The sequence below is a fragment of the Trachemys scripta genome, chromosome 4, assembly GCF_013100865.1.
Source record: "Trachemys scripta elegans isolate TJP31775 chromosome 4, CAS_Tse_1.0, whole genome shotgun sequence".
NCBI classification, from domain to species: domain Eukaryota; kingdom Metazoa; phylum Chordata; order Testudines; family Emydidae; genus Trachemys; species Trachemys scripta.
The window spans coordinates 17,475,464-17,497,471 of NC_048301.1; the positions used below are offsets into that span (position 1 = coordinate 17,475,464).

General features: G+C 43.9%; 1 protein-coding gene across 2 annotated transcripts in view; it reads left to right on the plus strand.

Moving 5' to 3' along the window:
• NUDT14 (nudix hydrolase 14) overlaps positions 1-22,008 on the plus strand; it is a 93,730-nt gene that overhangs the window by 43,791 nt on the left and 27,931 nt on the right. For both annotated transcript variants that reach the window (XM_034769007.1, XM_034769008.1), the window contains exon 2: positions 10,785-10,828. In XM_034769007.1, the coding sequence (XP_034624898.1) occupies positions 10,785-10,828 (44 nt within the window). The remainder of the gene's footprint in view (positions 1-10,784; positions 10,829-22,008) is intronic.

Here is a 22,008-nt window from a genome sequence, read left to right on the forward strand (position 1 = left end):
AACTCTTGACTTAAACATACCATGTGGACTAATGCAGTATTGCGCCACAATAGAGCCTGATCACTGAATACAGAAAAGGGATGTGGTTACTTCGTGCTTAGTGATTTATCAATTCACATAATATATATTATCCTAGGATGTTGTTGGAATGTCAGAGCTGCCACTTGAAACCGGTAAAGGCTAACATAACATACACTATATCTTTTTCTGTGTAAGACATGTTTACCAGCCACTGCTGGAAGACAGGGTACTGGGCTAGATGGACCATTGGTCTGAGCCAGTATGGCCATTCTTATGTTCCTGTTCTAAGAATAATTGTTTAAATATATTTCAGATTTTATGTATTCACCTTTTTCACAGCATCTGTGTTTAAACCTTGCACAAGTCTGTTATAATTAATCTATATAATTATATCATTGAGAGATATTTTGATCATTCTTTGATAAGGTTTGTAAATGGCACTATTTTATAAATGTGTGTATCTGTTTTAATAAAATGAAAGTGTGATGTATTTTTAATTTAATGGAAAGATTATTCTGTTGGAATGATAATGAACATAGTTATCCGTGCTTAAGGCCTGGTCTACACTACAAGTTTAGGTCAACTTTAGCAGCGTTAAATCGAATTAAGCCTGGACACGTCCACACGACGAAGCCCTTTCTTTCGACTTAAAGGGCCCTTTAAACCGGTTTCTTTACTCCACCTCCGACGAGGGGATTAACGCTAAAATCGGCCTTTGCAGGTCGGATTTGGGGTAGTGTGGACGGAATTCGACGTTATTTGCCTCCGGGAGCTATCCCACAGTGTTTCATTGTGACCGCTCTGGACAGCACTCTCAACTCAGATGCACTGACCAGGTAGACAGGAAAAGCCCCGCGAACTTTTGAATTTCATTTCCTGTTTGCCCAGCGTGGAGAGCACAGGTGACCACGCAGAGCTCATCAGCACAGGTAACCATGATGGAGTCCCAGGATCGCAAAAGAGCTCCAGCATGGACCGAACGGGAGGTACGGGATCTGCTCGCCATATGGGGAGATGAATCCATGCTAGCTGAACTCCGTAGCAGTAAACGAAATGGCAAAATATTAGAAAAAGTCTCAAAGGCCATGAAGGACAGAGGCCATAACAGGGATGCACAGCAGTGCCACGTGAAAATTCAAGAGCTAAGGCAAGCCTACCACAAAGCCAGAGAGGCAAACAGAACGTCTGGGGCAGAGCCGCAAACATGCCGCTTCTACGATGAGCTGCATGCCATTCTAGGGGGTGCAGCCACCACTATCCCAACCGTGTGCTTTGACAATGGAGAAACACGCAACAGGGAAGCGGGTTCGGGGTACGCGGAAGATGATGATGATGATGAAGACAATGAAGATAGCTCACAGCAAGGAAGCGGAGAAACCGATTTCCCCAACAGCCAGGATATGTTTATCACCCTGGACCTGGAACCAGTAACCCCCAAACTCACCCAAGGTGTGCTCCCAGACCCTGAGGGCACACAAGGGACCTCTGGTGAGTGCACCTTTGTAAATATTACATATGGTTTAAAAGCCAGTGTGTTTAATGATTAATTTGCCCTGGCAATCGCGGCCAGTACAACTACTGGAAAAGTCTGTTAACGTGTTTGGGGATGGAGCAGAAATCCTCCAGGGATATCTCCAGAAAGCTCTCCTTCATGTACTCCCAAAGCCTTTGCAAAAGGTTTCTGGGGAGGGCTGCCTTATCCCGTCCGCCATGGTAGGACACTTTACCACGCCAGGCCAGTAGCACGTAGTCTGGAATCATTGCATAACAAAGCATGGCAGAGCATGGTCCCGGTGTTTGCTGGCATGCAGACAACATCCATTCCTTATCTCTCTTTGTTATCCTCAGGAGAGTGATATCATTCACAGTCACCTGGTTGAAATGGGGTGATTTTATTAAGGGGACATTCAGAGGTGCCCATTCCTGCTTGGCTGAACAGAAATGTTCCCCGCTGTTAGCCACGCGGTGCGGGGGGAGGGGTGAAGTGATCATCCCAGAGAATTGGGTGTGAGTGGGAGGTAGTTGGGTTTGTGCTGCATGTTAACCCGGAAACCCCAGCCCCTCCTTTTACATTGCAAACCCATTTTAAATGGCCAACCCTTGGTATGGGAAATGAGAGCGCTGCAGTTTGAAACCATTCCCACATTTTATGAAGGTTAAAAAAGCCAAAAGACTGTGGCTTACCATGGCTGCCTGCAAGCCGAATTCTCACACCAAACCAGCAGGCCCTCAATATAAGAGGAAAAATGCGACCTTGTAACGAAAGCACATGTGCTGTGTAACATGAACAGCAAAATTTAACGTGAAAGAGTGTACCCATTGTTCTCTAAAATGTGTCTTTTTTTAACCACCTCTCCCTTCTCCTCCACCAGCTGCATATGTTTCTGCTTCGCAGAGGCTAGCGAAGATTAGAAGGAGAAAACGGCGGACTCGGGATGATATGTTCACGGAGCTCCAGATGTCCTCCCACACTGAAAGAGCACAGCAGAATGCATGGAGGCAGTCAATGTCAGACTACAGAAAAGCACAGTATGAACAAGGGGAGAGGTGGCGGGATGAATTGCAGGCTGAACAGAGCAAGTGGCGGGCTGAAGATGATAGGTGGCGTCAGCTTGCAGACAGAAGGCAAGAGTCGATGCTCCGGCTGCTGGAGCATCAAACTGACATGCTCCAGCGTATGGTTGAGCTGCAGGAAAGGCAGCAGGAGCAGAGACCACCGCTACAGCCCCTGTGTAACCAACAGCCCTCCTCCCCAAGTCCCATTGACTCCTCACCCTGATGCCCAAGAACACAGTGGGGAGCCTCTGGCCACCCAGTCACTCCACCCCAGATGATTGACCGAGCATCGGAAGGCTGGCCTTCAGTAAGTGTTAAAGTTTTAAACTGCAGTGTGTCCTTTTCCTTCCCTCCTCCCCCACCCATCCCTGGCTACCTTGGCAATTATCCCCCTAGTGTGATGAATTAATAAAGAATGCATGAATGAGAAGTAACAATGACTTTATTGCCTCTGCAAGTGGTGCTCGAAGGGGGGAGGGGAGGATGGGGTGGTTGGTTTACAGGGAAGTAGAGTGAACCAGGGCGGGAGGGCAGAGGGTTCATCAAGGAGAAATAAACAGAAGCTTCACACCGTAGCCTGACCAGTCACAAAACTGTTTTTCAAAGCTTCTCTGATGCGCACTGCGCCCTGCTGTACTCTTCTAACAGCACTGGTGTCTGGCTGTGCATAATCAGCGGCCAGACGATTTGCCTCAACCTCCCACCCCGCCATAAATGTCTCCCCCTTACTCTCACAGATATTGTGGAGCGCACAGCAAGCAGCAATAACAATGGGGATATTGGTTTCGCTGAGGTCTATCCGAGTCAGTTAGCTGCGCCAGCGCACTTTTAAACTTCCAAATGCACATTCCACCACCATTCGGCAGTTGCTCAGCCTATAGTTGAACAGGTCCTGACTACTGTCCATGCTGCCTGTGTACGGCTTCATGAGCCATGGCATTAAGGGGTAGGCCGGGTCCCCAAGGATAACAATAGGCATTTCAACATCCAACGGTTATTTTCTGGTCTGGGAAGAAAGTCCCTTCCTCCAGCTTTCGAAACAGACCAGAGTGCCTGAAGACGCGAGCATCATGTACCTTTCCCGGCCATCCCATGTTGATGTTGGTGAAACGTACTTTGTGATCCACCAGGGCTTGCAGCAGCATTGAAAAGTACCCCTTGCGGTTTATGTATTCAGTGGCTTGGTGCTCCGGTGCCAAGATAGGGATATGGGTTCTGTCAAAGCCATCCACTATGACCTGCACGTTTCCCAGAGTCACTACCCTAGATATCAGCAGGGCTTTGATTGCCCTGGCAACTTGGATCACAGCAGCCACCATAGTAGATTTGCCCACTCCAAATTGATTCCCGACTGACCGGTAGCTGTCTGGCGTTGCAAGCTTCCACGGGGTATCGCCACTCGCTTCTCAACTGTGAGGGCTGCTCTCATCCTGGTATTATGGCGCTTCCGGGCAGGGGAAAGCAAGTCACAAAGTTCCATGAAAGTGCCCTTACGCATGCGAAAGTTTCGCAGCCACTGGGAATTGTCCCACACCTGCAACACGATGCGGTCCCACCAGTCTGTGCTTGTTTCCCGGGCCCAGAATCGGCGTTCCACGCCATGAACCTGCCCCAGTAACACCATGATTTGCATATTGCTGGGGCCCATACTTTGTGAGATGTCTATGTCCATGTCAATTTCCTCATCACTCTCGTCGCCACGCTGCAATCGCCTCCTCGGCTGGTCCTGGTTTTGCTTTGGCATGTCCTGGCTCTGCATATACTCCAGGACAATGCGCGTGGTGTTCATAGTGCTCATAATTGCCGCGGTGATCTGAGCGGGTTCCATGATCCCTGTGCTATGGCGTCTGGTCTGAAAAAAGGCGCAAAACTGATGGAGGGAGGGAGGGGCGAGTGACGACATGGCGTACAGGTACAGGGAATTAAAATCAAGAAAGGTGGCTGTGCATCAGGGAGAAACACAAACAACTGTCACACAGAATGGCCCCCCCCAAAGATTGAACTCAAAACCCTGGGTTTAGCAGGCCGTTGATTTCACGGAGGGAGGGGGAAGCAAATGAATACAGAACAAATCTGGTCCATCTATTTTTTTTTTACATATTAAGCTGGCAGTAGACGGTGCAGCATGACTGATAGCCCTCGGCATCTTCTGGGTGCTTGGCAGAAGATACTGTACTACGACTGTTAGCCATCATTGTCAAGACGGTTCCATAGGACTGTCAGCAGGACTGAGTCTCCAGGAGACAAAGCATGTCTGCCCAGGTGCCTCTGATTGAACTGGAATACGACGATGACGGATACTCGTCATGATACACCATCTACTGCCAAAAGGCAAGGGGCTGCTGCTGTGTAGCAATGCAGCCCCAAGTCTGCCAGCACCCAGATGACATATGGTGACGCTGAGCTGAGCGGGCTCCATACTTACCGTGGTATGCTGTCTGCACAGGTAACCCAGATAAAAAGGCATGAATCAATTGTCTGCCATTGTTCTGACGGAGGGGGAGGGGCCTGACGACATGTACCCAGAACCCCCTGCGACACTGTTTTGCATCATCAGGCATTGGGATCTCAACCCAGAATTCCAATGGGCGGCGGAGACTGCAGGAACTGTGGGATAGCTACCCACAATGCAACGCTCTAGAAGTCGACGCTAGCCTCGGTACTGTGGATGCGGTCCGCCGACTTCATGCACTTAGAGCATTTTATGTGGGGACACACACAATCGACTGTATAAAACCGATATCTATAAAACCGGCTTCTATAAATTCGACCTAATTTCATAGTGTAGACATACCCTCAGTTCACCCAAACTCCACAGTAGCAGTGGTAGAACACCATCAAAGGCAAAAATGGATTATTTGCACACATACGGAGAAGCAAGAATAGAGTGACCTGCTTCATCAGTGCAACTTTAAAAACTGCAGTCTGTGTAGCAAATAGCTTGTTTAGGGTGACTTCTATATGTATAAAACTATGCATCATTTTTATGCTGTGACTATATATCTTGTGTTTAAAAAGAGGAAATAAATCAGTACAATGATACTACTTACTGCTAGACAAAGCTGGTTAGATTTAATGTACTGTAAAGTACATAGAGCAGTATAGGAACCATTGGTAACTGTTTACATGCTATTAATAATTAGCAGCCTTTATGCTAGTCTGTTAGCAGAGAGCCAGGCATTTGGCACGATAGAAACTCAACTCCATACAGTTGACTTCAAATTACCTTAGACTTGGACAATAGGAGTGAATGGTGCTCATTTGAGTTTCTGCCACTGTAAACAATGGGATGTTGGAATGTTTCATTTGTTTATTGATTTATTTATTTGGACAGGTGCAGGTTGGATATATGAAATGGATTATTATTTAGATATAGCCACAAGATACACTTACAGCACTATCTGATCAATGCATAATGATGAACAGCAGCTTGAAGGACTCAGTGTAAATTAGTTTAACCCTTTTATGGGTGTGACCCTGTACATTAAAAAGTCAGTAATAATAAGTAAACCTTTCAATGTATTTGCCATCTAGATAATGAACTGTATGTGGGCAAATGCTAGTCATTTTCACAGAAAACATGGACTTCCTGTCCTGATAACTCCTTTATTTCTGAGTCTCTTATTTTCTGTTTAAAGTTATGTACAGTTCATAGGCCAGATCCCATTACTGTAAATGGGGGCATATACGAGCAGAAGGGATTCAGATTTGGTGCATCTGTGTTGGGAGCACAGGAGAACATGGTACCAGTTCCACAGTATAATTTTCCTCAACTCTGTGTTTCATGGCAGTCCGGTTCTGTAATTTGCAAAAGAACAGGAGGGCAGTTGAGGCCAGGAGGATTGCTGCACCTCATAGCATAATCTCAGCAATCCCACAGGGATTAATTGCCTAAATTTAAATGAATGCTTCATAAACATTAATTCAGGCTCTCTTCTCCCTCTCCATAATCTGAATATCTACCTTCCTCAAAGGAATTCCTCGGGTGAGCAACAATAGTGGGGGACATAAATGAAGGCATGATGACTCCATTTAAGGTATACTGCTTTTTGAGGCAGAGGAAGGCTGGTGCTGGGGAGCAAATATAAAAGCCCAGGGGCTTCATGCAGATGACTCTGGCCTCTGGATGACTTCCTAAGATCTGCACTCCCACCTGTCATATGCGCTAAAGGGCATACTACAACATTCTCTGCAGTTGTAGAAATGAAATTCTTCTTCGAGTGATTGCTCATGTCAATTCCAAGTAGGTGTGCGCGTACCGCATGCACAGTCGCTGGAAGTATTTTCTCCTAGTGGTACCCGTTGGGTTGGCTGTGGAGCCCCCTGGATCCATGCCTTCAAGGCAGTGTATATAGGTCCCTGCTGAACCGCTGCCTCTTCAGTTCCTTCTTAACGCCACTGACGGTCATTGGAGCAGTTTCTCTCTTGCTAACAGCAAGTTATCCCCTTCTAGACTTTTTCTCATTGTTTCTTATAAATAGTTTAAAATTTTAGTGTGTGTGTTAGTTCAAATAGTCTTAGTTAGATTTAGATAAGTTTCAGTTGAGGGTTGTCCCCCCACCCGCAAGGGCAGGAGATGGGTACGCAGGCTGACACTGCTGCGGAACCTGGCACCAGGACCAGTACCAAGAAAGGTGCGGGCCTGGAAATCAGCAGCACTCTTGGCATGGCATTTCAGTGCAAGGGGATCCCTGCAAACCAGAGGGTAAGGAAGACCCAGTGCCCCTGTGGGCATCTTCCTCATCCTCCCCAGATGAAGTGGTGGCGGGCACTTCCACCACACTGCCTACCATGGACAACAGGGCGTACCAAGAGTTGCCCAGGAGGGTGGCTCAAAATTTGAGCATGCAGGCAAAGAAGGTGTCGAGGAGACCAACCCTATGGTTAACATTCTGGTCCCTGAAGATCCTTCAGGGGTGGCTTTGCCCCTCATTAAGACTATACATTAAACCACTAAGGTGTTGTGGTAAAAACCCGCCTCTCTTCCCCCCACGGCGAAAGGGGTGGAGAGGAAATATTTTGTGCCCTCCAAAGGGTATGTTTACTCATCCTCAGCCAGTACTCTGGTGGCAGAGACTGCCAACCAGAAGGAAAGGCAGGGACAACTGGGGCTGACTCCTGAATCCAAGAAGGTGAAGAAGCTGGATCTCTTCAGTAGGAAGGTGTATTGTACCGGGGGGCTCCAGCTTCACATTGCCAACCAGCAGGCAGTCCTTATCCGCTATAGCTATAATTTCTGGAATATGCTGTCCAAGTTTCAGGAACTGCTTCCAGCAGATTCCCATTTGGAGTTTGTGGCTGTCCTGGAGGAGGGCAAGGTTGTCATGAGGACCTCCTTGCAGGCCTCCCTTGACTTGGTGGACTCGGAAAGCCATATGATGGCAGCTGCGATAGCAATGAGATGGAGCTCATGGCTTCAAGTGTTGGGACTCCCGCACGAAGTCCAACAGACTACTCAGGACTTGCCTTTTGACTGTTTAGGACTCTTCTTGGAGCAAACAGACACTAGGCTCCACAGCCTGAAAGACTTGCGAGCAACCCTGAAGTCCCTGGGGCTTCATATGCCAGCCCATCAAAGAAAGCCATTTAAGCTGCAACCCGCCCCTCACTTGTACTTGGATCCTCCTAGGCAGGACTATAGCAGAAAGCAGGGTAGGAGTAATAGACAGAGGCCTTCTCAGTCCTCCTCTAACCCAGGGCCAAAGTGCAGCAAAGTAGCCCTCAGCCTCCAAACCAGACTTTTGAAGGGGGTCACGCACCAGTTCAGATCCCGAATCCTTCCCCTACCTTTGTGAATCCTGTATCCCATTTCTACCACGCCTGGGCTCAAATCACCTCAGACCAATGGTCTTGAGCATGGCAGAGTTGGGATATTCTCTCCAATTCTGTTTCCTCCCACCTTCCCCGTCCCTCTTCAGGGGCCCTTCTCAGGAGCAACTTCTAGTGCAGGAGGTGCAAATGCTCCTACAACTCAGGGCAGTAGAAGAGGTCCCTCTTGAATTCAGGGGCAGGGAGTTCTACTCCCGGTCTTTCCTAATCCCAAAGGCCAAGGGTGGGCTCAGGCCTATTTTAGACCTGCAAAACCTAAACAGATTCATGAAGCAGTTGAAGTTCCTGGCTTTCATTATTCCCTCCCTGGATCCAGGGGACTGGTATACCCCCTCGACTTGAAGGATGAGGACTTTCACGTGTCCATGATCCCATCCCACAGACAGTTCCTCTGTTTCGTGGTCAAAAACACCCACTACCAGTTCATGGTCCTCTCCTTTGGCTTCTCGGTGGCCCCCTGGATGTTCACCAAGTGTGTGGCAGTCATGGCAGCCTTCCTGAGGAAGTGACAAGTGCAAGTATTCCCATACCTAGACCACTGGCTAATCAAGGGCCGCTCCCGGGCCCACGTAGAGGCCCACATGAGCCTGGTGCGGACGACATTCCACAGGCTCGGCCTCATTCTGAACGTGGCAAAGTCAACCATAACCCCCACTCAGAGGATAGAGTTAATCAGAGCTCTCCTCGACTCAGGTCAAACTAGGGCATTCCTCCCGGAATCTCGCTTCCTCGCCACGGGCACCATCATAGAGGATCTCAGAAGATTCTTCACTAATATGGCAAGAAATTGCCTGAAACTGCTCGGCCATATGGCTGCTTGCACGTATGTGGTACAGCATGCCAGGCTACAGCTCCATCCCCTTCAGGCTTAGCTAGCCCTGGTATACAGGCCGAACTGAGACCACCTAGACAAATTGGTCTCATTCACTCCTCCAGTCCTCAAGTCCCTCCAGTGGTGGCGCGATCCGCAAACAGTATGTGCGTAAGTACCCTTCTCCAGGCCTCAACTATCGCTGTCCCTAGTCACTGATGCATCGGGGATGGGGGGGCGCAGCCAGTCAATCTCCTGTGGCCAGAGAAAAGGAACACTTTCTTACCCCACTGGCCCCAGCCAGGAGCTGACCTGCTCCTTTTCGCCGAGCCTGCTGGGCTCTGATTGGCTGCTTCCACAAGGCCTCTATAGGAAGGCCTGGAGGCCCCACCTCCTTTGCTCCTTCCTGGGGCAGGGTGTAGTAGGACCACAGGTTCTCCAGCAGGGGGCCATGAAGGGCAAGGTACACCCCATCACAGTATCTTTTAGATATACAAGTCCTCAACAGGTCTACCTCTTGCCTGTCCAATTAAAGAGAGAGGCAGTTACCAAAAGAGGTGGTTCCTTCAGGTGGCTCCCAATTTATCATATAAACCCAAAATGTGATTTAAGGAAATAAATCTGTAGGCCACATTTCAGCTGATGCAAACTGGAATAGTTCCATTAGACTTCAGTGGAGCTTTGCTGATTTACACCATCTGAGAACTTATACTTAAGGTGATGGAAAAGGATTTATTTTTTTGTTGAGTTCAGCTGAGGTGTCTTAATAGATATACCACAGACTATACAATGTGAAGTTATATGTGTAAAACAAGTGTCAACATACCTATTAAATCTGTGGGGGAAATTATTACAGTTTAGGGGATAAAATTCAGCTGTGATGTTGGAAGCACAGGTCTACTGAATTTGGCCCAAGATTATCTTGGAAGTAAACAAGTGAATTGTAACATAGTAGCTAGTTGATTATCAGTTTTCATAGGGTAACAATACAGAGATTTTATTCTGTTGCAAATATTTTTAGCTGTTATGTGCATGCTTTTGCCATCTATAAATCAGGATAAGAATATTCAGTAGTATATCCTTGTAAGTGAACATCGTTATACTGGAAACTAGAGCCCAGATTGTCAAACATTGGGTGCCCAAAACCAGTCTCCTTAAGCCATATGAGGGTACTTAAGTCAGAATAGACTGAAGTCATTGGGAGATATGGGTTCTTAGTACTTCTGAAAATTGGGCATCTTTGATTTAGGTGCCTAAATATAGAGTTAGGTGCCTATTTTAGGCACATGTTTGCAACATATTTGCCTTTGCTCTTACAAAGTGGTAGGTAAGCATTTAGTCCCTTCCTTAGCCCTTTCCAGTTTCTAGTTGAAAATTAAATAGTTGTTCCTGCAACACTACTGTTGTGGTTAAAAATCAATAAATATATTCCAGATTCAGCCAGTTTTGTCAAGGAAGGAAGTTGCTGTTGTTAAAATGATGTTTGATTTCAGGTAGCCAATTTTCATTGGGGACTAATTGTATTGATGAGTTTTTTTTTTTTTTTTTTTTTTCTTTTTCTTTCTAGAATGGCACTAAGAAGTTTTGGGACTTTATGAGGACACATGACAGGTAAACCTGAACAAATGAGATCATGTCTATTTTCTTTTATCTACATGTCATATGTCATTCAATATTATCTTCAACAATCCCATTGTGCCAGATCCCTTTTCCTCCTCATTTAGATTCCTCCTAAAGGCCCACTTCTCCTGTGATGCTTGCAAATACTAGCCACCTTCAATCAAATGCCCTCTCAGACCCACAGTTTAAGACAGAGAATAAAAAGAATGATCTACACAATGGGGTAATGCACGCTATTGGGGGTGTGAATTCTGAAGCACACTTTTGGTCCATGTAGACCAGAGGTTCTCAAACTGGGGGTCGGGACCCCTCAAGGGATTGCAAGATTATTACATTGGAGGGTCATGAGCTATCAGCTTCCACCCCAAGCTCTGCTTTGCCTCCAGCATTTATAATGGTGTTAAATATATTTTAAAAGTGTTTTTAATTTATAAGGGGGATCCCACTCAGGGGCTTGCTATGTGAAAGGGGTCACCAGTACCAATATTTGAGAACCACTGATGTAGACCCTGCTGGTGCACACTAAAGGTCCCTAGTGTGCTTTAATGTAGTGCTGTTCAAAAAATATGCCATGTGCAATTATTTGGTTTACGTGTGATGTAAGAAATTCTATTTTAAGTCTGATCAAGTCCTATTATTACAGTAGCCTAATTAATCTAGCAATGATGTATCAGGCAAGGCCTACCTCAAGTGACCTTGAAAAGAAAAGATTACAATCTCATAAAAATTCCCTAGTCCTGCCACCCAATTTGCATAATACGGATAACAAATAGAGAATACATGCAGCAGACCCAATTCATGAGCTGTCCATTGCTTAAACATTCATTGAGTAATTTCCAACAAGTTTGTAAAAATTCAGGTCTGATATTTGAAAAATTCGTGAATAAAAAATAAGGGTAAAATTAGACTAACGAATTTCCCAGCTCTGTTTAAAGTAATAAATGTTTTACTGAACTGACCTTACTGGAAGTCAAATGGGAAGCTGCTTTGATGTTGTGAGATCATCAGGTAAAACAATTGCTTTCAGGAAATTGTCCAGTGTTAGACTCAGTTGGACCCTTCTAGTAAATGGCATCATATGTAGCTACTTGAGAGATGAATGAAGCGGTAGGAGCAACCAAGCAGGCCTTTGCATATATTAATGTTTATCAAAATGGAGGATACAAAGGTACAAGTTACAGAAAGAATATTGAAAATTAGACATATCTGGGTCCATCAAAAATAAAGTCTTTGCAATACTTGAGGTTAAGGATAAAAGGGATTGATATTTGAATATTACAGTTCACACAGACTGTTGGAATCTATCTAGAGGACAAACAGATTTCTCTCTACTTATGGGTGTGTATGTAGATTTATGATCATAGATACAAAAAATTGGACGGATAATTGATTGTTGGACATGTAATACTTGCCCTCTGGTTCCAGACAAACTAGTCCAGCTTCAGGTCATAGTGTTAATAATTTTTTTTCTCAAAGGCAATTGCTTCTTATATGATTATTTTTTAATGTAAATCTTAGATTGTGCATACTAACAAAATGATAAACAGCTGGATGGGGATAAATACTATAGGACCAGTTTTCCACAAACTTCTTGAGAATATTATTTTTAAAGGACCTTTTGTGGACATTTTTTAAATAGCTGGGAACATGACTGTATAAAAGGGCTACAGCCACATGTCACGCCAGTCATCTCTGGTCACGTAACATTTGTTAGCTTAACATGTACAACAGCTGCCATCCTAACTTCTTAGTGATTACTGTGTTAAACTGTAGAATGTAGAATGCATAATGTTAGTTTCACAAACAATTTAAATTCAACTTACGTCATTTCACAGGAACAACAAAAGCTTCCTTTATTCGCAAGATTTCAGTTTTCTTACATAAGCCCTATCCATTAATATGAGACCAATTATGATCAAATAGATCATAGTCATAAATGGGTACAAAATGCTGTAAATTGACTGAAAACTCTTATTTTACCTTATTTTAGTAGAACAGTTTGTGGATGTTTGTGCTGGTTGTATGGCTAAGCTTTTCTTTATAGTTGAAGATTTGTTGCTAATGTGTAATTGTTTGGTTGTCTCTTTTTTTGTGGCATGAAATAAATGTGCTCTATTTTGTTGTAAATTATGTGTAGGGGGGGGGGGAAATGTTCTTTTTTTATCATTTCACTAATATTGTGAAAAGTGCTTTTTAAATTAGCCTATAATATTCTAAAATTGAATAAAAATACAACAAAACCAGATTGTAACTAAATCGATAATTGTTTTTGTAGTAGTGGTTCCCTTTGCTAGTCTGTACATTTAGATTTGAATCCTAATATCTCAAACCATACAAAGCTATTTTGCAGATGCCCAGAGAAGGACTAAAACTGTAAAAAGGGGGAGGGGAGAGAATAGTTATAAACTATAGGAAGTCATTTTTAAATAAGCTCAAAATGTTATAGCAGTGTCTGTGTTATGTTGCTAAAATAGCATTGCCTATAGATCTTTGTAGTTAGAGGCAGGGCCGGTGCAAGGATGTTTCGCGCCCTAGGTGAAACTTCCACCTTGCGCCCTCTCCCCTCCCCGAGCCCTGCGGCAGCTCCCCCACCCCTGCCCTGAGGTGCCCCCCCTGCGGCAGCTCCCCACCCTACTCTGGCCCGGGGAGCCGTGTGGCAGCTCCCCACCCCAGCTCTCCTCTGCTCCACCTCCTCCCCGAGCACGCCATCGCTGCTCCACTTCTCCCGCCTCCCAGGCTTGCGGCGCCAATCAGCTCTTTGGCGCCGCAAGCCTGGGAGAGAGAGAAGCAGAGCAGGGCAGTGTGCTCAGGGGAGGAGGCGGAGCAGAGGTGAGTTGGGGCGGGGAGCGGTTCCCCTGTGTACCACCCCGCCCTCCTTACTTGCTGCAGATGGCCCTCCCCGCGCCCGCGCCCCCCTGCCCCAGCTCCCTCCACCAAAATGCCGCCGACGACTGGGGCGGCCGAAGATCTGGCCGCTGCGGTCGCTGCCAAAGAAAATGCCGCCCCCCAAATGCTAGTGCCCTAGGCGACCACCTAGGTCGCCTAATGGGTTGCACCGGCCCTGGTTAGAGGACATCCTGAGGTTTTTTGTAAGGCTCATTATTGTTAATGAAGGACATTTTCAAACTGGGGTGAAATCCTGGCCCCATTGACGTTAATGGCAAAACTCCTATTAACTATTGTGGGATCAGGATTTCACCCAAAGAGTGTAAAATTAGGCACCCAATCAATATGTAGGCACCTAAAAATGACCCTGATTCAGGGAAGCATCATTGCTCAGGAAGGATGTTTAGCCAAGTGCTTAGGTGCTCTCTAAAATTGGGGCCTGATTTTCAAAAGTGCTGGAAACTTATTACTTTGCATCAGAGTCAGTGGAAGCTGTTGGGTGCTCGGCACTTTTAAATGTTAGTCCACTTATTTAGATTATCTGTGTGTGCATTGCCTTGCACAGTGGGGCCCTAGTCCTTAGTGTCTCTAGGCATTACTATAACATAAATAAAGCAATTTGAAACTAAATATAAAAGGAAGTTGTTCTGTTTATATTGTGGGTGAACCCAAAGGCTCCATTCGGAATGAGGGCCTCATTCTAGTAGGCATTGTACAAATACATAGGCAGATGTCATTCCATCCCTATTGAGAAAAGCACTTAAGTATGTGCTTAAAGCAAAGTTCCTTGCTGAATAGAGCTGGACTTAAGCATGTGCTTAAATGTTTTGCTCAGCTGGGGCCCCAGAGAACTTGACAGGCTTCTGCTGAAATCAGGATAAGCATGAGTTTAATGTGTCCATATGTGTATTTGATGCAAGTATTTATTCAGTATTTCAGTTCCTTACTGACAACTATTAAAAGAAACCTATCAACTTGAAAGCCACCTTTCTATCTGAAAATATTGTAATCTACTATTGCTCTGATCCTACAGTAAGATCTGCTAGTGCAAACCCCTGTGGAGTTTCCTTGAAGGTAACAGGGCTTTGTGATGCAGAGGGGGTCAATGTTAGCAGATCTCATTGCAAGATTGGGTCCTATAGTTAGAAGTACCCAAGTGTATGGTAACTGAAAGAAGTTAGGTTAAAAAAGTCTTTGATTTTTTTTCAGTTGTTATTATTTAACGTTTATACTGTGGTAGTGCTCAGGGGCTTCAACTATATCTGGGCCCCATTGTGGTAGGCCCTGCACATACAGTAAATGACAATTCCTGTCCAGTTAATCTAAACTTTGTGCATTTGACAGCACATTGTTCATAGTCATTTCACTTTTCCTCTGTTGTCAGTCAGTCAGTTTCTTTTCTGGAAAAATGCTTGTAAGCATCAACAGGAGAATGATGGGGAAAACATATATACAGGTTTTTTTTAAATGGGATTTTTTGTTTATATTTCAGGATACTCTTTAGTGGGGGCTGTATCAGAAATAATTGCTTTTTTAAAATATCAGGATCTGCATTGTTTTGCTAAAATAGCATTGCTTATAGATCTTTGTAGTTAAAAGTCATCCCAGGGTTTTTTGTAAGGCTCATTGTTAATGGAGGACAAGATTTTCAAAACTAGGAGTGAAATTCTGGCCTTGTTGACGTAAATGGGGTCAGCATTTCACCCAAAGTGTGTAAAGTAAGGCTCCCAAATCCATAAATTGACTTGACAGTGTCCCTCTTACAGAAGTGTAATGGCTTCCTCGCAGAAATGAAAACAGTTAAAATAATACAAATTAATAATTAATGCCTGTAAAAATAAACTGAAGTAATAAAACTAAAATTATCTTGACCCACTAAAATTAGATTGGTGTTCCCATTTAGATCATCCCTCACCCTAATACTGCTATACTTAATACATTAAGAGTTTGAAATGTAATACTTTAGTTTTGTGTTCATCAACTTTGTAGAACAATATACAGAATTTATGAAGGTCAATACGCAGTGATAAAAACAGGAACAAGAAATAGTGTATGAGAATTGGAACATAAGCATACAGTGCAGTGGTTGACAAGTAAGAGAATAGCTTTCAGGTTATGATGTGAATTGGTATAAAGCAAAGGTGATGGAAGTTCACCAGTTTAAACAGATGAAAAATCAACATAAAGCACACTTCATGTAAAAAGAAAAACTTGGAAGTCACTGTAACGTTAGTCACTGGAGTCTGTGGATATTGCCATGTTACATAGTCTTTTGTAACTCTGAACAATGTCATGTGACTAGAGACAGGCAATAAAGACCATTCTCTTACCAGTACTCTTGTGGCTTCTACCTAAATCCTAAACACAAGTCAAATGTCATTGATCAGTGGCTCATTAGTAGTCCCTGAATTAAATATATGTTCTTGATGGAAAATCTTATGAAGTCATTCCTGAATATTTTAAGAGAGGGGAACAAATATCACCACCTTTTAGAATTCAGTAGGGGATAAATTCACTTCATAGTTACAAAAGTAATCACTATCTTACTTGATATATTTAATAAAAAGTCTCCATCCTTTAGCTGTTGTAAAGACTGCTGAAAAATAGTTTTACTGAAGGGCTTGCAGGGAAGGATTTGCAAGGTCTGTAGGAAGTCCAAGAAATCAGCATTACACTCTATAGTCTCCTGCAGATCCCACAGAAATTGTCTGTACTTCTCAACTGCTATCATGTATAGAGAAAAAGGTTCTTGAAACATACTCTTAAAGCTATTCTAGACAGGAAGAGGAAAAAATAGATATGTACTCAGTTCACTACAACATGCTTTAAATTTAACTCGGTGAAGGGGGTCTGACCTGGCCCCTTTGCATCACCAAGCTCTGCAGAGGCCTTGAGCAATGCAGAGAGAAGGGGCACTGCCAGAGGAGCAGCTTCAATAGGAGATTTCTGCACCCTTTTCATGCCATGAGGGCAGGCAAGATTATGGGTCACTAGAACTACACAAGTGGCATGGAGGAATTGCGGTCACTTTTTCCAGCCCATTGGCTGCAGCAAGCAGCTGTGGAGACTGCATTGCAGCCATATGCTCTGAGCACATTATGGGAGCAGATTACCATCCCTCTGCCTATATTCCCTGTGCTAGATCACTGGTGCTGTCTGTGAATGAAGTCAGTTTCATCCCATGTGTATTTCCTATGTTATGTACGAATGTATTATGATATATTGTGAAATTTCACTTGTCTTCCTTTTTGTATAAGAATTACTTTATTTTAACATGAAAAATAATATGATACATCAGTTTTATGTTTTTGCTGGCTAACATGTGCTGCTGTGTGCTGTGTCATGCTGCTATACCACAAATCCTATTTTTCTCTGTAATTTAATGCCCTCAGTTTTGCCAGATTATGACTAGAGGCATTTTCATTATCATGTTTCAAGTGGGTAGTACATATTTCAGCTCAGATAATTACATTATTTGTTTGCCTGTGATATTCTCAAATAACGTGTACTTAGGGCCTGGTTTTCAGCCGAGGCTTGGTAAGGCTTCTGTTTATGTGCCAACAGTTTTACAGGAGGGTTGCTATGCTTTGGCTAGTACCTGATTACATCCTCAGGTCAGACTTAGTCACTGTAATGAGGTAAAATGGACTGTATCTATATTTTTTCCTTTATCATGTGGGAATTGGGTGGTAGTGAGCATCCGCTTATGTTTTAAAAAATTCTACTGAAAATCATTCTTAGATGGACTGATTTAAAAAATGGTGTATAACTTGGTGCTTAACAAGTAGGTACTGTAGTTAAAATTTATATTTCAAGTACATGTTGATGGAATTGTTAACGCATCTTAAATAATTGCTACAGTTCATTCTCCCACCAGCCTAGTGATTAACCAAACATATGCTTCCTACTTTATGGTGTCATGAGCAACTTCATGTTGCAGTTAGATTTACAGTGAGACAAATCTTCCTTTTCATTTTTTCCAAAATAATGTTTGTTTTCGTAAATGTGCTTGTCTCATTTTGAATACAGAGTTTACTTAATATTAACTACATTTAAACGATGTTCGAAAATAGCTTGGAAATGTCATCAGAATTCATTAGTCTTTTAGACCTCTCTAATTATCTTTTGCCAAATCCACTTTATCTGTGATTAGTATGAAAGGCTGAATGTTTTTGTCAGAAGCTTATAGCTTTGCTTTTGTGATAGGCTGCATTTTAAGCAGCTGTTTGGATTGGTATTGGCCTTTGAAAAATGTAAAATGCTTTGAAGGAAGATTTAAATGAACCAATAAAGATTATGCATACACACACACATTCAATCTCAAGGCTATCTATATTACAGTTAAAGTTCTGGGAAACTAAAGGAGTTGCATCGAAGGATAAATCAAAGGCTGCAGTTTTATTAAGTCTTCTGAAAATTTAAAGACTATGTTTTCTCTGGCTTTAACTTCTAGGTGCCTGATAAAAGAAAGAAGATAGAACTTAAGATATCCCGTTATAAGTTTCAGGGAAAATTCCAAATATTATTCTGAAGAAAGGAAGAATTGAGTTGAGTTGAGAAGTAACCTAGGGTCTGCATGCAATTGCCCGCTTTTCTGTGTTCACAAAGAAAATGTTTTTTGGATAGGTTATTCTAGATGAACTGAGCTTCTTTGAAGTCTGTACCCCGAAAAATACTTAAGAATGTGACAGGTTTGGGATTGTGTTAGACCTCAATAGAAATTCTAATTTCATTTTTAAAGAAATAGTTTTAAAATTGCATCTATAGCTATTTCTTAGTTGAATGGTAAAATTATGCAGTTTCTCTTCATCTCCTCTCTTACTGTAGCTTACTTCTCAAAGCTACTTTATTTCTTACTACATTTAAAGATGGACTCAATAGGAAGAACACATGGAGAATTTGAACTCCACTTTCTGATATGGGGGTGAACAAAGAAACCCAAAGTCTTGAAACTTCAAGAAAAAACAAGATCATGCTTTAAAACTGAAATATTTGGAGCAAAACTAAAATATTTTATTTCCCCTTCATTTTTTCTTATCTGGTTTATTGGTGCTGGCATGTTAGCTCCCTTTCAAGCCGAGCTAGGCAAAAACATTTTACATGAGTTTTTTGTATCCAGAAGTGCTCCACCAGGATCAAGTCTATAAAAGGTCATTTCTATAAAGATCTCTGTGGTTGCATGCTGTGCTTGGCTTTTTTCTGTGTACTGTACGAAGAAGATTCTTAACACTGAATATCACTTGAGAATTGAGATTCTGATTGATTCTATTCTTTGCCCTATTTATTCCTGCATGTCATCTTGGTATTTTTTTCGTAGGCATTTTCAGTTCTGACAATTTTTTGTTCTCTTCTCAGACCGATGCCAACTGAGTGCCCACACAATGCTCAGTAATACTCAAAATAATGTATTCTGCCTAATGCCCTCACCAGGTGCTTCAGAATGTTATTTGAAAGTGGCCTGCAAGAATCATATTCATTATCAATTAAAAAGTCTACTGGATTCTTAACCTTTTAGTAAAACAGTCATGAGTGTCTGAGGAGGAAAACTAGTAAGTGGTTGCTTTTAATGTTTTTGTACTGGGGGAGCTTGGATCATTCCAGATTGATCAGATTATCCTAGATGTCTACAGGATGTGATATTGAGGTGCCTTGATAATGATTAGAGTTAAGGAAAGGTCAGTTTCTTTGCCCTTATTACCTCATCAACTACTTAGTATAGTATTAGTGTAAGCTCCTATAGAAACCTGGTCTCCAGCCTCTGGGAATCCTGTTTCATTCTTATGAAGACATGAGCTATCGCTGACCCTGCTGCTTTTAGCTGCTGTTATTATTTATTATATATTTTTTGCACATATGCATTTAACGTTCCCATTGATATGCTACCGCCCTTCTTCCATTAAGAGATTTTTCAAGTTTTTGTTTCCAACATATGAAAAGCAATTAGTAAATGCTAGCAATTGCTTATGGATTAACTATAACCCAAGTAATCAAGATAGCAGATTATGAAGCAAATTACTACATGGTGAAATTGGGCCCATACCAAAAAAACATACTGACAATCCTGAAATAAACATGCTAATGGATTTGGCAAAGCAAATTTGAGTTTTGCATTTGAAAAAATATTTCAGTGGAATGGACTAAGCAGACTTCGTATTCCTCTTAGTGTCGGACCCGGTAGATCTGTACCTTTTTTAATATAGCCTTTGGAGAAGCCACTTCTAGGAATGTCATAAAATGTGTCAATTTCCACCATTACAAGGAATTTAGAGTTGGGCCAGATTTTTTGTTAAGGTGATAACTCAAAAAGTTTTCTATCCCAATAATACAGTTATAAAATTTATAGCTGACGTTCTTGTACGATAAAAGGTGCATTTAGAGTGACCATCCTTCCTATTAATGAGAGTCTTAGATTTGGGAGTATCTTTTTTTAAAAAGAGTTATACCAAGGGACTGGGACTTTAGATTCCTGTGTTCTGTTCCCAGCCCTGTGTGACCAGGGGTAAGTAATTTAAGTTCAAGTTACCCATTTTTAAAACTAAGAAGCAAAATACCTGCCTGTCTCAGAGGGTGTGAAATTTAAATTTTTACTCCTGGGAGAATTCTGCACCACTGTGCATGCGCAGAATTTATGTCCCCAGCAGATTTCTTTGCTTCCTGCAGAAAAATGACTTTCTGATGGGGAAGCAAAGGGAAGACACAAGATTGGTCATGCGACCCTCCCCAGCAGTATGTTTCAGGTGGCCAGGGCAGCCGGCAGAGAGGTAAATCACTGTGGGGCAGAGGGCAGGACTGGGGAAGACCTAGCTGTGGGCTCCTACCCTGCGTTGGATCAGCTGCTAGTCCCGGCTCGACTGGGGAGGATGGGACTTCCTCTTCCCCGCATGGCATCTGGGGCCAGGTCAGACCCACCCCCAGGTTTCTCCCATGGCTGCAGGAAGCTCTTCAAATTCCCTCCACACACACACACTTCCTGCACACATTGCTCTCAGCTGCAAGGGGAGGGATCCCTGTACAGGGAGCTGCTCCCCCATCCACCCAACCGCCATGCATCCAGACCCCCTCACACCCAGACCCTCCCGCTGTACCTCACCCCTCCGCACTCAGAATCTCCTTGATGAGCCCCCCTCCCCCTGCACCTGGAGCACCCTGACGAGCCACCTGTACCCCCACCTCACTGAGCCCCAATCAGCTGTACCTGGATCCCCACCCCACTGAGCCCCACTCCCTCAGTATCTGGACCCCCCTCTGAGCCCCCCAGGCGCCCCTGCTGAGCTCTATCCTCCCACACCAGATTCCCCCTCTCCCCCCAGCTGAGCCCAAACCACTACCACCTGGACTCCCCTGCAGAGTCCTATTACCATTGCACCCAGAACCCCCCAGCAAGCCTCTGTGCATCCAGATCCTCCCCACACCTGGATCCCCCACTGAGTTGCCTGCACCCAGATTGCCCCATACAGATGCATCGCAACCCACACCTGGAGACCCCACACTAAGCCCCTCCACACTTGGCTCCTGCCTTGCTGAACCTGCCTGCCCACTCCTGGTGCACCTGGAACAGAGGGGTAGGGCCCCGGAGTGTTTCTGGGGCAGGCCCGGTCCTTGCGCTATGTCAGGGTTGGGTGCAGCCTCACTGCTAAGTCCGTGTCCTGGAGGGGAGAGCTGGACAGTGATCTCCCACCTTTGTGCAGCCAGTGGCCTGTGCTCCCCAATGCCGTGTTGGAGCCTCCACATTTATTTGACAAATAAAATTTTGCAGAAATTTCCATACTGTGCGCAGCATTTTTAATTTTTTGGCACAGAATGCTCTCAGGAGTATTAAGTGGTGGACTGAAATGAGCTTTGAGATTCTTGGCTGAATGGTGCTATATAAGTGTCATTAGTGGACTGTCAGTATTGGTCTCTCTCTGAACAAATGCCATATTTAAACACTGAGTCCAAGTCATCATTTATTTTAAGTCCAGTCCCCTGTGCAGAGATAGGACCAAATGAACCTAGATCATGATAAAGCCACCACTAATTTTTCATATATTTATGGAAAAATAAAACCAGTGGCCCAGACCATCCCAGTGAACCCTGCACAAAAATGGAACAGATGATTTTCTGCCTGCACAGCTTTGCTTCTTGGGAACCACAGGGGGAATGGACACTTGGCATGAGCAGCTGAAGGGGGCATGCGATCTCCCACCAACCCTGTGGGGTCATCACTTGTACTAGATTATGATACCTTTTCTGCCATTCCTCCCTGCTAAGTTTAGTCCTTAGGGCAGCTGCAGTCACAGTTACTA